Below are 16,241 nucleotides of genomic sequence, written 5' to 3' on the forward strand. Positions count from 1 at the left end.
ACACACACACGCGCACACACACACACAGCCGTCGACTAACCAGGCAAACAGCCGGCAAGGCACTAACAACACTGGACCTGCTACAGTAGCTAAATACCCCAGAGCTATTTGTCTTTATCCGCTGGCCACTAAAGCAATGGAACACAGAGCACCGAATGAGCAACAGGAAGCTGCCAATTTAAACTATGACAGGCATGTGGGTTCCAACACCTCAGCCATGCAGAGAAAGGCTGGTGAAGTAGGGTTAGCATAACTTGATGGCGGTGTCACAGAAAAGTGTCTCCTAAACAAAACAAAAGTCAGGCTTTGACACCTTTCAAAAAGTGAGTAAACTCTTGGGGAGAGATATGTTGCTGGGAGTCACTCAGGTTCATGTCTTGCTCAAAGGACCATTACTGAATTAACTGAATATTATTGTGTATTTTCAACCAGGTGGGTCAAACCCTGAATGATTATTGACTGATAGCTTGTTATTATCAGGCCATGTATACAAAAAAAAAAACGACTTTTCTAATTACATTTTAATTACAGTTTAAAATAATTAGCCTGCTAGCTAGCTTTTTGCGTCATGGTCAAAACAGTATGGCTAAGACACACTAGCTGTTGTACCATTAGTATGTCTAAGACCTGTGCACGCTAGCTTGGCCATGCCCTGTTGTACCATTAGTATGTCTAAGACCTGTGCACGCTAGCTTGGCCATGCCCTGTTGTACCATTAGTATGTCTAAGACCTGTGCACGCTAGCTTGGCCATGCCCTGTTGTACCATTAGTATGTCTAAGACCTGTGCACGCTAGCTTGGCCATGCCCTGTTGTACCATTAGTATGTCTAAGACCTGTGCACGCTAGCTTGGCCATGCCCTGTTGTACCATTAGTATGTCTAAGACCTGTGCACGCTAGCTTGGCCATGCCCTGTTGTACCATTAGTATGTCTAAGACCTGTGCACGCTAGCTTGGCCATGCCCTGTTGTACCATTAGTATGGCTAAGACCTGTGCACGCTAGCTTGGCCATGCCCTGTTGTACCATTAGTATAGCTAAGACCTGTGCACGCTAGCTTGGCCATGCCCTGTTGTACCATTAGTATGGCTAAGACCTGTGCACGCTAGCTTGGCCATGCCCTGTTGTACCATTAGCGACTTTTCAGAACCGATCTACACCAAACGCTACAACGTGGGCACAAATGGCCCGACGTAGCGGTGCATTCCCAGTCTCTCACCTTGAACACCCCAATGCCAGGGTCTATAAGGAAGGGCCGTGTGGAGGTGGATGGCTGGTTGTCGAGCTTCTCCGCTGGTGCTGGATGACTACAAGACTTGGCCCCGTTGTTATTGGGATCACTGGTCTTACTGGTTTTAGTGGTAGCACTGGTGTTGGTACTGCAGGTACTACTGGCCGTGTTGTTGTTGACCGTGGCGGGGGTGGGGACAGGTTTGGGGGCTACTACACTAGGCTTGGAGGGCGTGGTGGCCGCGTCGGCTGTGGTGTTGGGGATGGTTGCGGGGGGAGTTGAACTACAGGACAAGGGCACAGGGTCACACTCCTTAGGGGCAACTGGGCTGTCAGGGGCATCCCCTGCCTGGGAACGGATGAGCAGCTGAACGATGTCGTTCAGGCCCACGTTGTAGTCGTACAGTGTGTGGCCATCTTCCATCTGGAAAAGAAAAAGACGCACACATTGATCTGTTAGTTAGGCAGCCATTTTTGTTCTCCGTCTTCCCTCTTGAGGTGGGTAAAAACGCAATGAGATAGTCAGACAGCGTGAAGCCATCTCATAGCTGAAAGATAATACACACGCACAACACACAGCAAGGCAGTGATTTTGGTCTCATTCTTTTCCTCTCAGTCTCTGGCAGACATCTGCACAATATTAAATGAACAGCGTAGCGTAGCCGACTTGCCATCGGAAGCGTATGCTGAAACGGAGTGGGCTGTCAAGGGCAAACAAAGAGCACGGCAAAAATACTAAATTCCACAAGCAGTTTCAGAAGCGTACAGAGGGACACCACCATTTTGAGTCAGAGCTGAATCCTGAACAAAGAAAGCCTATAAAACCAAAGCTGAATCAGAGCTCTGCACCAAATGTACGCCACTAGACAGATGAGTTTCTATTATGTCTACTGGCCAAATGTTGTAGTTTTTATGACACTAGGCTAAGACTTACCCTTCGTGACGTTTCCAAATTATGACTAAACATTACATGGTGGGAGAGTTTACCGGGGGAAAACATTTTACGGAGATGGCAGCATCTCACTAAATGGAATAAAAGCAAAGGGTCAATGTATCTTAGCATCTTTGTTACTCCAAATAAAATTGTCTTGATGACTTAAATGTTAAAAATGTCTGCAACAATGAGAACAAGAATCTCCCAATATATGAGAACACATGAGAATGGGGTAATAGCCTATGATGTAGATTTGAGGAGAAAAAACAACATCCCGAAGTCAGTGGAACAAACAGACACCAATCTCTCCCACTGCATTTTTCCCCTCAAATAAATAAATAAATAAATGAATAAATCTGAGAAGGGGGGTTATGGGGGACTATGCAAGTCACTATGGCAACCAATAAAGAACCCCTCTGCCACCCCCCTTCCGTGTTCTCAATCTCAACACCCCCCCACCCCCCCTTATCCCGCATACATACAATCTGGGTTTCTGTCTTTGCCCCGCTCTCAGAGGGTGGTGTTGTGAATTACCACAGCTATTGGATTTTGTTAGAAAATGGTTCCGTCACTATGAGCGAGAGGCACCTCACGGAAAGAAACCCTGCATCTATGCCTGCGTTTAAGTTACTATATTTCCCATTATAGGCAACGTCCATGAAAATGTAATCTGGATCTATGGAGCTTTGACTCATTAGAGTAGCAGCGAGCAACCGTAGCCGGCGACCAGAACGTTTCCCATTCTCCACTGTGTTGGTAAAACAAGCATGGCCGCTCTCTCCTTTCCTCTATTCCTTATAATTGGTGTGGCAGGAAAGGAGAAATGAGGGGAGCTCCAGTCTGGCTTATGACATAGAGCGCAATCTCACAGCCTCTGGACTCCTGTATTTAAAGTAGCTGTGCCCAGTGTTTCTAGGTGTCAATGGAATATCACATAGAATAACTTCTGTGATTACTTCCCCCCAAACATTTCATTGTGTATGTGGGTAGACTGCTTATTGGTAAGATCCTCCTTAGGACTGGAGTTTGACGTCATATTCTACTGTATTGTAGAATAGATGGCTTCGATCTACTGTGTCGAAGCCATCTAGATAATACGTATCTCTTTTGCTAATGATCCAGAAGCTGAAACTAGCCTACTGAATATAAACAGTGTATAGAGCATAAATACGCGCAGAAACTCCTGGACCTTTAGCGAGAGACATACATATCCTCTAATAGACAGCCCTGCAGACAGAGACATTTTTGGGTGTTTTTTTACGTGATGCTTTGGCACCAAAAATGGAGTATAGGATGGCGCAATAATATTATTTGGTTATGAATATCTTAATTTGTCAATGCTCTATAAGACATGAAAGAAGGGGATAGTGGAGAGGTTTTTCCATGAAAGATAGGGGGGCTGGATTTGAACCCACGCTGCAACTCTATACCAGGGAGGCCGTGGCTGAGACCTGGATCGCCCTTGACCACTTAATATGCAGCTTTTTTTTGCAGGGTCATTTAATAGTCTCATATAAACGAAGATTGGAGCAGCCGGCCACACTCTGTGCTCCATGTGCCTGTCTGCCTGCCATGTGGTGAAGACAGCATAGCATATAAATATAATTACTACCCATCACAGAACATTGACTTCAATAGGATTGTCTGTTCTGGCAATTCCATTTCTGCAGTTGACAAGACACCACTGTGGACGGGGGGCACTGGGAATAGTGACTGTATCTACTATATTGAGGAAAGACGCACTGACTAAAATGTAACTACTATCCCGAGGAAAGGCACATTAACTAGAATTGATCTACTGTGGTAAAGAAAGGCACATTAACTAGAATTGATCTACTTGTTGAGGAAAAGCACATGAACTAGAATTGATCTACTGTGTTGAGGAAAAGCACATTAACTAGTATTCATCTACAGTGATGATGAAAGACACATTGACTAGAATTAATGTACCGCCATAAGGAAAGACACTGCAAGTAATCAATGTAATAGATAATATTGATAACAAAATAGTTCATTATAGTTTCATAATCGATTTGTTGTGTCTACAGTACCCACTTGAATGGGTGCATCCAAACCTCCCACAAGTATCTGCTTTTCAAATAGCTCCATATTAGTTTGGCATCATACCATTTGTGTGTTGTGTGTTGATGAACAGAATGATGATGAACAGAACACCCTCTTCTCGAATGCATTGTTGCATAATGGATTAAAGTAACGTTTGTAGAAGCAGCACCAAACTGAAGAGAAAACACATTAGCGCCAATATGACTGAGATGGAAGAGGGATCAGCATAAGTTCAATCTTAAACAAGTGTCTGCATTGTCAGCTTTTTAGAGAGGTCGTTTTAGTTCACTTTAATGGCAAGAGTTTTATTTTTTAGTGAGAAAACATTAATCTCTAACGCATGGCTGAGGTGCGTCTTAATGAACAGTAGCACTCCATATCTAGTGGGCTAATATGACATAAGAAGTTTAGCTACAGGCGCTGCTCAGCTGTAAACAAGCATTCACTACATTACTGATGGATCATCCCGTTAAAGTTGCAAATCCTAAATCCTTGTGGATCAATTGCTTCAACTACAAGTTTAGAATGTGTCCATATTTTAAAATGTATTCACAGAAAATGTTTTGTGATTGGCTGCAATGTATCTAGTATATAGAATGTTAGCTTTAGATTAGATTCAACTTTATTGTCATTGAACAAGTACAAGAACAGTACAACGAAATGCAGTTAACCTCTAACCAGAAGTGCAAACAGAAAAGGGCAGGACATTTACAGGTATTAAGTATACTGTATGCTACAAGCGGAATGTATAGATGTGTAATGAAGGAAATTGCTGTACAAACGGCAGTTCTAAAATGTGCAATCAATGCAAATAGCTGTGAGTTAGCATGTGCAACTGAAATACAGGGAAAGCAGCAATGAGGATCCCAAGGTAGACATGTACACGTTATTAACTGAAAAATACAAGTACAATGGCAATTCTAAATGAGCAGTGAAGGCTAATTGAAGGTGCAAGGTGGCATGTGAAACTAATGTGCAACTAACTTAATTAATGCCAATTAATCACTTAATACTTGTAAATATGTAAATTTTTATAATAATAAATCTTGGGCTTATTGGGTACACTTGGTACCAATTATTCCCAGTCTGGACTCTTCAGATGTTTTCTTAAATATATTTACCTGACATGACATTGACCGACAGACATTCAAGTGGGCGTGGTTTTGCACAAACAGTGGTGAGAACAAGTATTTGATAACCTGCAAAATCGGCAGTGTTTCCCACTTACAAAGCATTTAGAAGTCTGTAATTTTTTATCATAGGTACTCTTCAACTGTGAGAGACAGAATCTAAAACAAAAATCCAGAAGATCACATTGTATGATTTTTTTATAATTTATTGCATGACATATGTATTTGATCACGTACCAACCAGTAATAATTCCAGCTCTCACAGACCTGTTAGTTTTTCTTTAAGAAGCCCTCCTGTTCTCCACTCATTACCTGTATTAACTGCTCTTGTTTAAACTTGTTACCTGTATAAAAGACACCTGTCCACACATTCAATCAAACAGACACCAACCTCGCCACAATGGCCAAGACCAGAAAGCTGTGTAAGGTCATCAGGGATAAAATTGTAGACCTGCACAAGGCTGGGATGGGCTACAGGACAATAGGCAAGCAGCTTGGTGAGAAGGCAACAACTGTTGGCGCAATTAGTAGAAAATGGAAGAAGTTCAAGATGACGGTCAATCTCCCTCGGTCTGGGGCTCCATGCAAGATCTCACCTCGTGGAGCTTCAATGATCATGAGGCAGGTGAGGGATCAGCCCAGAACTACACGGCAGGACCTGGTCAATAACCTGAAGAGAGCTGGGACCACAGTAACACACTACACCATCATGGATTAAAATCCTGCAGCGCACGCAAGGTCCCCCTGCTCAGGCCGGCGCATGTCCAGGCCCGTCTGAAGTTTGCCAATGACCATCTGGATGATCCAGACCTGAACCCAATAGAAAGTCTTTGGAGGGAGCTGAAAGTCTGTATTGCCCAGCGACAGCCCCGAAACCTGAAGGATCTGGAGAAGATCTGTATGGAGGAGTGGGCCAAAATCCCTGCTGCAGTGTGTGCAAACCTGGTCAAGAACTACAGGGAACCTATGATCTCTGTAATTGCAAACAAATGTTTCTGTACCAAATATTAAGTTCTGATTTTCTGATGTATCAAATACTTATGTCATACAATAAAATGCTAATTAATTACTTAAAAATCATACAATGCGATTTTCTGGATTTTTGTTTTAGATTCTGTCTCTCACAGTTGAAGAGTACCTATGATAAAAATTACAGACTTCTACATGCTTTCTAAGTGGGAAAACCTGCAAAATCGGCAGTGTATCAAATACTTGTTCTTCCCACTGCATATGCATATAAATAAAACACCAATAATTGTATCAAGATATTGGTTGATGTCCAAAACATTATCATGCAAGTAAATAGAGTTGTGGCACTACAGGGGTCCCGACAATATAATTTTGTGGCCATTATGCAATCCCTTTTCATCTGTGTCACTCAATGTGAGTTAATTTGGCAAACATGCTCAGGGATATGTATGTAACTGATTTATAACTTGTGATTCAACTTCGCTACCTGCACCAATGGAGAGCAAAAAACATCCATGCCATCTTCAGTCCACCTATGGACATACTGTCCATATGTGCCTCTCAAAACAGTTAAGAATAGCAACTTTAAAGCTTTTACAGAGTAGAATAGCTTTGTAGAATATATATTGCTATTATGCAGAGGTTATCTATTTGTTTGTAACAAGTTGTTTAAAACTGTTGTTTAAAAAGAGCACTGTGCAAGATAATTTAATAAAACAATAATTTAATAATTAACATACGCATTCAATCCTTTAATTTCCTTTTTAGTCCATTAATCACAATAATAATCTATATTAATAAACAAATAGTTGTTAGTTGCAGTCCTATAAGGGATATTGACTGGAATATACCTACTGTGCCGACAATACACTACAATCTGCATTAGCCAAGAGCTAAGCAGTACCCTACTCATCAAAACACTTTAAAGGCTCCTTATAATAATAATAATAATATTATTATTTAGATGAAGGGCCAGGATTAAGGTTGAGGATAAGGAAAATAGGATTTTCAACTGCTTGTTGTGAACTATTCCTTTAAACAGTACTCATTAAACCCTCTATAGACTTTATCAAGTATTTTACAAAATATCTCTACCTGACATGAAAGTAAATAGATAAAACTTGAAATGAGAGATTCATCTCCCCCCACATTGTAACCTCAACACTGCCTCACAAGATTCTGAAAGTAAACTCCAAAAAATCTAAACTTCTTCCCACGGCTATGCCACATAGTGAAATTCATTTTAGAGTTCAGTTGAGGTGACAACTGACAGTCATGAAAAGACCATCACTCAGGCAAACTTTAGCTAAGAACAGCAAGAGGTGCACTCTTCTTATGCACAATTACAGCATAATAAAAAATTAAAAAATCACAATTACAACTAAATTCTGAATACATAATTATTCCACAGCTCATTTAGTATTTCAGTAGGAAAATGCTGGAGGTGTCCTGGTCATTATGATTATACAGAAAAAAAAACGAATCTAGGTGGAGAGAATGGCAACACCACATCAACAAGCCTAACCTGGAAAAGTCAATTAGATCCTATCCTGGCTGGCAGACATGGCATCTTAGTTACACTGTACGTAGTTGAAATAACTGAAGATTTCTAATACTGGCATTGTGCTGAGGACTTCTATTACTGGCATTGTGCTTAGGTGTCAGTTATCTTTGCCTGGCAAGTAAAGTGGCAATCCAAAGTTAAAACACTGACAAAACATTCTCACCTGTCTCAGTAAAAAGCTGAAAGAAAAGCCTGGAGAAACAAAACCACTCTAAAATGAATTGTGCTATGAATGCAAGGACTGACCCATTCATGATTTCCATGTTTATAGCTGTAACTATGTTTGAGGCTTCATAGTGGTTGTTTACTTGGGAGTGAATCAAGCCTACATTTTGGGTTCTGATGAGTTAATGGGTAGGCTACATTTAGTTAATTTAGAAGTCCAAAACTGGAGGATGCAACTGCTGATTGCATCCTCCCTTTAACTACTTTGGACCACCTGAGATCAATGTCTATTCAAATTGGGGAAGACTTTGTGCATATGTATACACAAAACAGTGGCGTGTGTGTGTGTGTATTTTCGTAAGAGAAGCGGTGCTGGTGTATGCAACCATATATTTCCCTAACGCAAAGGTGCAAAACCAAGCCAGTCTGGGGCTGTTGGTAAGAGACTGATCTAGAGAGACACAGTTAGAGGGTTTTAGGGAGCTGGGAACTCTGGGATAGGCCAGGAAACGCCCAAAACACAGACTGCTCAACCAGAGTGTTTCACTCCGTACCCCTCCCCCACCACCCAACCCACCCCTTGCCTAGCCTACCGCTCGCTAGACCGCCAGAGAGGGAAGCAATAGAAGAAAAAAAAATAGGTCACGTTTCTAATCAAGAGCGAACACCCCCAAGCAGCCCAAAAACACTCCCATGATATGCAATTCGCTGTCTAGCCTATACAAAACTCTGTAGGGTTATTTATTAATACAGGACACATACACAGTTGTTTTTTCTCAAACAGATTCCATCTGGTTTGCTCGCTCTTCTTTTCCCACCCGAGATTAAGTTTCTCTCTGGGCATCGTAATGCAGGACCCAGCGTTTTTGATAAACCGGTCTGGTAGAGTGAAAAGGAAAGCCCTCCAAAGTACCTAACATTACCAACAAATGCTATTGCACAGTTGCTGTAGCTGGCTGCTATTCAAATTATTCAGGGCTTCAACAGTGCCCTGAACGCACAGTAAACAAAAGAACTCAACTGGACAAAGATAATACTGTGATAGCTAGCCTAAATCGAAATCCACATGCAGGGCATATAATTCCATTAAAAAAATATCTAAATCAAAGATTTTAATGCTTTTGCATTTACCTAAGCCTGAACAACAACAACATATAAGTGCAATTCATTCACATTTCAGTAATTGAACAGATGCTCTTATCCAGAGTGTAGTTTTTCTCTATAGGAAGAAGACTTGTAGTACTTCATCAAGAGCTTTAGGACTACATTTGGATGCCACACAAACTAGGTGAAAGAGCAAGGGATAGAATAAGCTACATAAATAATCACCTGAGACCCCAACAGCATAAAGCTCTGGATTCTCTCCTTAAACGACCCATTATAGGACTTCTCTCAGAAAACCACACCTACATTCCATAATGTCATCCTGACTTATCAAGCGTCACAGAATTTTGTGTTGATTTTTGTGTTTATCTGGGCAAAAATTCAAAAAGTGAAACTCGGAGGGACTACTTGCATTCAGCCAATAATCAAAAAACAGCCATTGCATTTGGCCTTGTCATCCTTTTTCTGTTCTGCCCCCGATATACTAAACCCCAGACCAAAGTATATTGATCTAACCCTATTAATCAGAGAGATAGCACAATTGCTGTGATCTTGGCCAGTGGCACATATGTTAAACACAGAGGTGGCTGGGAGGCAGGGTCTCTACAGAGGGCCAGTGTTTATAAAAGGCCTTATAAATTCCATTTGCGGAAATGTGAACAGAATCATTGAATCCCTGACATTTTTTAAACACCATCACGTTTAATACTTCTAAACAACACAACCCTGTGCTATGTGCACAGCTGAATTAAAGAGTAACTATACCCCAAAATTAAGGCCTCAGAATATACATATTTTTTTATCTAAGAATATTTGATTTTCAGAGCAACAACATGAAAATACTGAGGGAAACAAAAACCTAGCAAAACTCTAACGAAATTATAATGTGAGATTTTTTTTTCTTCTGATTCTAGCAAAATAATATAACACATTTTATGGACCCCTACGTGTTTGTGTTTGGGGACGTGTCTGCCATTAACATCCGTTTTTCATAGTAAGGGTTAATGGCAGCATGAGTATTATCCATGAGTAAGGAATGTTATTCATTTATGCAGATAAAAAAAGAAAATAATAATATAGTTAAACCTAGGCAAGGTTAGCAAATGGCTAAAGGAGAATTTCGCATTACAACTTGATGTTAGATAGGTTCCTTTAGATTAAGGAACTATGTGCCAAGAGAAACTAATTAATATAACATCCAGTAAAAATGTTATGTAAATCTGAAGGCCCCGAGAAGCGCAGTGGTCTAAGTCAAGGCCTTGCAGCGAAATTGCATCATAACAACAGGAAGATTAAAACCTGGTTGAGGCATACAGATAAATATCCAGGCATCCAACAAACGATGGCAGAAATCAGCACCGTGGGGACAACATCAACAACACATTTATGAATGAAGCAAGTTACTCAATTTGTAAACTCATGAATGTTATTCAGTGAATCTTGGAAAATCTTTTAAAAAAATCAGCATCATCTGACAAATTCTTTACTGAGTGCAATGCTATTACTTCCTAGTTTGAGTTTTTACTATAATAAAGAAAGCAGGAGAATGGTGTTGTTTTCACAATGGGTTTTTGTCGCCTCTGTCGCCTCTGTTGTTAAAGATCTGGTAAAATGGACTTCAGTTTCCCTGCATTAAGATTATGGAAAAATCTTGAGCTTACCATGAGATTGAACAGAAAAGCAAATAACTTCAAACAAATGTTCTGAAGCTACTGCAACCTCATTTGACTCTAACCTTTGTAATACTATGCTTAAAAAAAAACATGTTAAATCATGTTGTTTACCAGAGACACAAAACGTTTTATATACTCAGGACACACTACAGTTGGTAAAATGTAAAATGTAGGCAATATCCTAAACCTAGAAGGGAGGATGAAAATATCAAAATCTGAATCTCACCCATGGAAAACATCACTAACAAGCAGCCAGCTTTAACAGGTTGTCCACAGACAACATCACCATTAAAATAAATGGATTGACAGGGGATGTCTTGTCCTCAAAGTTTCTATTGCAGAGAAATATAGAACCTGCCAACTTTGATACTCATCAAAAGATCCATCATTAAGAGTAATGTTTCTAGGCATCAGGCACTGCTTGACTATGAACAAATTTCACATGCACATTTTACGCTTTATTCGACAATAATGTGGTGATTTGCTGAAAAGCAGTAAGTTGGAGCAATGTACTTGCACTGGAAGCAATGACTTAAGTCTTGTTCAGACCAGACATTGCAAACTTTATGCGTTCCGGCAGAAGTCCATTTATTTCAACTGAAAGCAATCCTCACTGCTGTGGCTCATCAACCGTACTCTGACAGATTTGGATCCAAATTGTGCGGTGCTTTTCAGTACAGTGACAGAAACGGAAGTTGGTGTACCACAGAAGAAAAGCTAATATGTAGCCTTCAACTATGTTTACGAGATCGCAAGAAAAGCTTTGACAGATTTTGAATATCAAAGTTTGAGACTTTACATTTCATCTACTACAATGAAGCCTAAATTGAGAACGCTCCTGCTCGTCGGCCAGTGAGCTCCTGGTCACTAACAAAACGAGACTCCTCCACCTTCGCAATACAGGTTATGAAGCTGTGAAAGAATGATTTTGATGTTTTCGTAGACTGACTGCAATGCTTGCGTTAAGGTAAGTACGGTAATTTTATGCTGTGCCTGGTGTGAACGAGTGGAACCACTGGACCACCCTAGGCCACATATTCTCATAATATTCAAAAATGTCTGGTACTGCATGATAGGTGGCTGTGGATAATGCCATATGATGATAGGTCATGATAGGTGGCTGTGGATAATGCCGTATGATGATAGGTCATGATAGGTGGCTGTGGATAATGCCGTATGATGATAGGTCATGATAGGTGGCTGTGGATAATGCCGTATGATGATAGGTCATGATAGGTGGCTGTGGATAATGCCGTATGATGATAGGTCATGATAGGTGGCTGTGGATAATGCCGTATGATGAAAGGTCATGATAGGTGGATTATGTCGTAGCTTCTATGGTCCATCGGGTTTCATCCAGGTAGGAGTAGGTGGAATTGGATGAGTGAGTAGGGCTGTCGCAGTTCTTACAAAATTACCTGATCGTGATTATTTGAGCCAGACCACAATTCTTTTTATGACAATTATATTTTTGTTTTGTATAAGGGATTTTTAACGTTAGAAAAATCTCAACAAATACCATGGAATTATGTCCGTTGCATCAGTTACAGTGACCGTCCACTCTTCCAGCGCGAATTCACCTGCAAACGTATCGCCTTGCCCCTGATGGCCGCTTACGACCATATCGCTATGGGTGTTTGTTCTTCAACGGGGGAGGGCTGTGTTGTCACCTCTTCATGAACTTCCCTGGCATCCCTGTGGAGGTTGGGGGCATTGAACCTGTTCAAAGCCTCCATTGCCTCCATTGGGGATCTGTGGTCCAACGCTCTTAGGTGCATCAAGAGGCGGTAACCCTCAAACACCCTGGTGGACACCGGTGGTCAGGGAAGCCGTCCGAATGAAGAAGGAGGCATTCCGGGATATGTTATCCCGGAGGACTCCGGAGACGGTTGCAGTGTACCAACAGACCCGAAGAGCTGCGACCTCTGCTGTGAAAGAGGCAAAACAGCGGGTGTGGGAGGAGTTTGGGGAAGCAATGGAGAAGGACTTTCGGTCGGTACCAAGGTGCTTCTGGAAAACTGTCCGCCACCTCAGGAGGGGAAAACGGGGAACTATCTAAGCTATGTAAAGTAAGGATGGGACACTGTTGACCTCAACTGAGGAGGTAATTGGGCAATGGAAGGAACACTTTGAGGAACTCCTAAATCCCACTAACACGCCCTCTATAGTGGAGGCAGAGCTGGAGGCTGATAGGGAAGCATCGTCAATCTCCTTGGGAGAAGTCACTGAGGTAATCAAACAACTCCACAGTGGCAAAGCTCCAGGGACTGACGAGATCCGTCCAGAAATGTTGAAAGCTTTGGGTGTGGAGGGAATGTCTTGGACCTCAGATTGAAGAGGAACAATGCGGATTCCGTCCAGGATCCTGGAGGGGGCCTGGGAATATGCCCATCCAGTCTACATGTGTTTTGTGGATCTGGAGAAGGCACATGACCAGGTCCCCCGGGAGATACTGTGGGAGATGCTGCGGGAGTATGGGGTGAGGAGGTCCCTTCTGAGCGCTATCCAATCCCTAGTACATCCAAAGTGAGAGCTTTGTTCGGGATCTCGGTAGTAAGTCAGACTCGTTCCAGGTAGGAGTTGGCCTCCGCCAGAGCTGCGCTTTGTCACCAATCCTGTTTGTAACGTTCATGGACATGATTTCTAGGCGTAGTCGGGGTGGGGTTGCAGTTCGGTGGGCGGGGGATCTCATCGCTGATTTTAGCGGATGATGGGGTCCTGATGAGAAGCTCAGTCAGGAGGGTGAGAAGCTTAGTCATCCGTGAGGAACTCGGAGTAGACCTGCTGCTCCTTTGCATCGAAAGGAGCCAATTGAGGTGGTTCGGGCATCTGGTAAGGATGCCCCCAGGACGTCTCCCTAGGGAGGTGTTCCAGGCATGTCCAGCTGGGAGGAGACCTCGGGGTAGGACCAGGACTAGGTGGATAAATTATATTTCGACACTGGCCTGGGAACGCCTCGGGATCCCCCAGTCAAAGCTGGCAAATGTGGCTCGGGAAAGGGAAGTTTGGGATCGCTTGCTGGAGCTGCTGCCCCCGCGACCTGATACCAGATAAGCGGATGAAGATGAATGAATGAAAGCCAACCCAAATTCTCTCTCTCACTCATGGGCAAAATAAAACACACGTTATATGAGCACTATACTAGCAGACAACGTACTTCTGTGGTGCTGAAATTATAAAACAAACAACTCAATGCTAAATAAACACAGCACATTTTACAACACAGAGCTAAGTTACACCCGACGTCACTAAACTTACCTCGATAAGCCAGTTACTTCGCTTCATAGTATACCCTCGAATCAGCCAATTGTGTTGTGAAAGCATCGTTTTGTTGCAAGCCCTTTCCATATCGCTACTTATTATTTTTTATTTACGACGCATCTATAGAGGCTGGTATGTGCGGTCACTGGTTATCCTGTCCTTTTCGATTTGTGGAGGCAAAAAATAATGCATGGAGGAAGATTTCATCCGATATTCAATATAAGGCTACCGTGTCAGTAACATTAACTTGTTGGCTATACAAAAGTTCTGAACGTTTTGTATGCTAGCAACTGAACGTTTGTCAACGTATGTTTGCCACTTGGGGATAATTTGCTAGCTACATACAAACTCTGGTTCTAGCTACAGAAGCTGTATAGGTAGTCTGAGTGTGTAGAGCAGTGTATTTGGCAGCTTTTCGTTCGTTTTAATCATTTCAATTATAATTATGTAGGCTATAATTTTTACTAATAATATGTAATATATTTACATATTCACTTAATTCCGTGCTGACAATGCTTTTTGTATGAGAGTTTCCGGTTTGATTAACGCACTAGTTTTGGCAGACAAGTAAGAAAAACACCCCAAACGCGATGCATTCGCAAAAAGGGGACGCATAGTGCTGTATGTCTTTGCATCATAACGCACTTGTTCATTGCAAATTACTGTCTATAGCGCATGAGTGCAGAAGAGCGTTTGATAGCTCTGCGGACAGTTAGAGGCGCAGATAATTTCCTAAAAAGTATTTGCTTCTTAATTTCAGTCTGTTTAAATTTAGTTTAGAATTGTTTTGCAACAATGCACCTTTACGTAATTTCGCAACAAAATTATTTAATAGACAAACGCGTTTCAGTTTAAGCCAACTGTTGTCATTTCCATCCATATTTCCTGATTAGACAACGCACATTAAAATGCATGGATATAAATATATACACTCACCTAAAGGATTATTAGGAACACCATACTAATACTGTGTTTGACCCCCTTTAGCCTTCAGAACTGCCTTAATTCTACATGGCATTGATTCAACAAGGTACTGAAAGCATTCTTTAGAAATGTTGGCCCATATTGAAAGGATAGCATCTTGCAGTTGATGGAGATTTGTGGGATGCACATCCAGGGCACGAAGCTCCCGTTCCACCACATCCCAAAGATGCTCTATTGGGTTGAGATCTGGTGACTGTGGGGGCCATTTCAGTACAGTGAACTCATTGTCATGTTCAAGAAACCAATTTGAAATTATTCGAGCTTTGTGACATGGTGCATTATCCTGCTGGAAGTAGCCATCAGAGGGTGGGTAGATGGTGGTCATAAAGGGATGGACATGGTCAGAAACAATGCTCAGGTAGGCCGTGGCATTGAAACAATGCCCAATTGGCACTAAGGGGCCTAAAGTGTGCCAAGAAAACATCCCCCACACCATTACACCACCCCCACCAGCCTGCACAGTGGTAACAAGGCATGATGGATCCATGTTCTCATTCTGTTCACGCCAAATTCCGACTCTACCATCTGAATGTCTCAACAGAAATCGAGACTCATCAGACCAGGCAACATTCTTCCAGTCTTCAACTGTCCAATTTTGGTGAGCTTGTGCAAATTGTAGCCTCTTTTTCCTATTTGTAGTGGAGAGGAGTGGTACCCGGCGGGGTCTTCTGCTGTTGTAGCCCATCCACCTCAAGGTTGTGCGTGTTGTGGCTTCACAAATGCTTTGCTGCATACCTCGGTTGTAACAAGTGGTTATTTCAGTCAAAGTTGCTCTTCTATCAGCTTGAATCAGTCGGCCCATTCTCCTCTGACCTCTAGCATCAATAAGGCATTTTCGCCCACAGGACTGCCGCATACTGGATGTTATTCCCTTTTCACACCATTCTTTGTAAACCCTAGAAATGGTTGTGCGTGAAAATCCCAATAACTGAGCAGATTGTGAAATACTCAGACCGGCCCGTCTGGCACCAACAAGCATGCCACACTCAAAATTGCTTAAATCACCTTTCTTTCCAATTCTGACATTCAGTTTGGAGTTCAGGAGATTGTCTTCACCAGGACCACACCCCTAAATGCATTGAAGCAACTGCCATGTGATTGGTTGATTAGATAATTGCATTAATGAGAAATTGAACAGGTGTTCCTAATAATCCTTTAGGTGAG

The 16,241-nt window shown here is 42.0% G+C and overlaps 1 protein-coding gene across 3 annotated transcripts in view; it reads right to left on the reverse strand.

Moving 5' to 3' along the window:
- Nucleotides 1-16,241, reverse strand: part of LOC105023543 (E3 ubiquitin-protein ligase UHRF2) — a 59,545-nt gene that overhangs the window by 32,006 nt on the left and 11,298 nt on the right. For all 3 annotated transcript variants that reach the window (XM_020053296.2, XM_010892836.3, XM_020053297.3), the window contains exon 2: nucleotides 1,219-1,653. In XM_020053296.2, coding sequence (XP_019908855.2) covers nucleotides 1,219-1,653 — 435 coding nt within the window. The remainder of the gene's footprint in view (nucleotides 1-1,218; nucleotides 1,654-16,241) is intronic.

Source organism: Esox lucius, chromosome 14 (genome assembly GCF_011004845.1).
Source record: "Esox lucius isolate fEsoLuc1 chromosome 14, fEsoLuc1.pri, whole genome shotgun sequence".
NCBI classification, from domain to species: domain Eukaryota; kingdom Metazoa; phylum Chordata; class Actinopteri; order Esociformes; family Esocidae; genus Esox; species Esox lucius.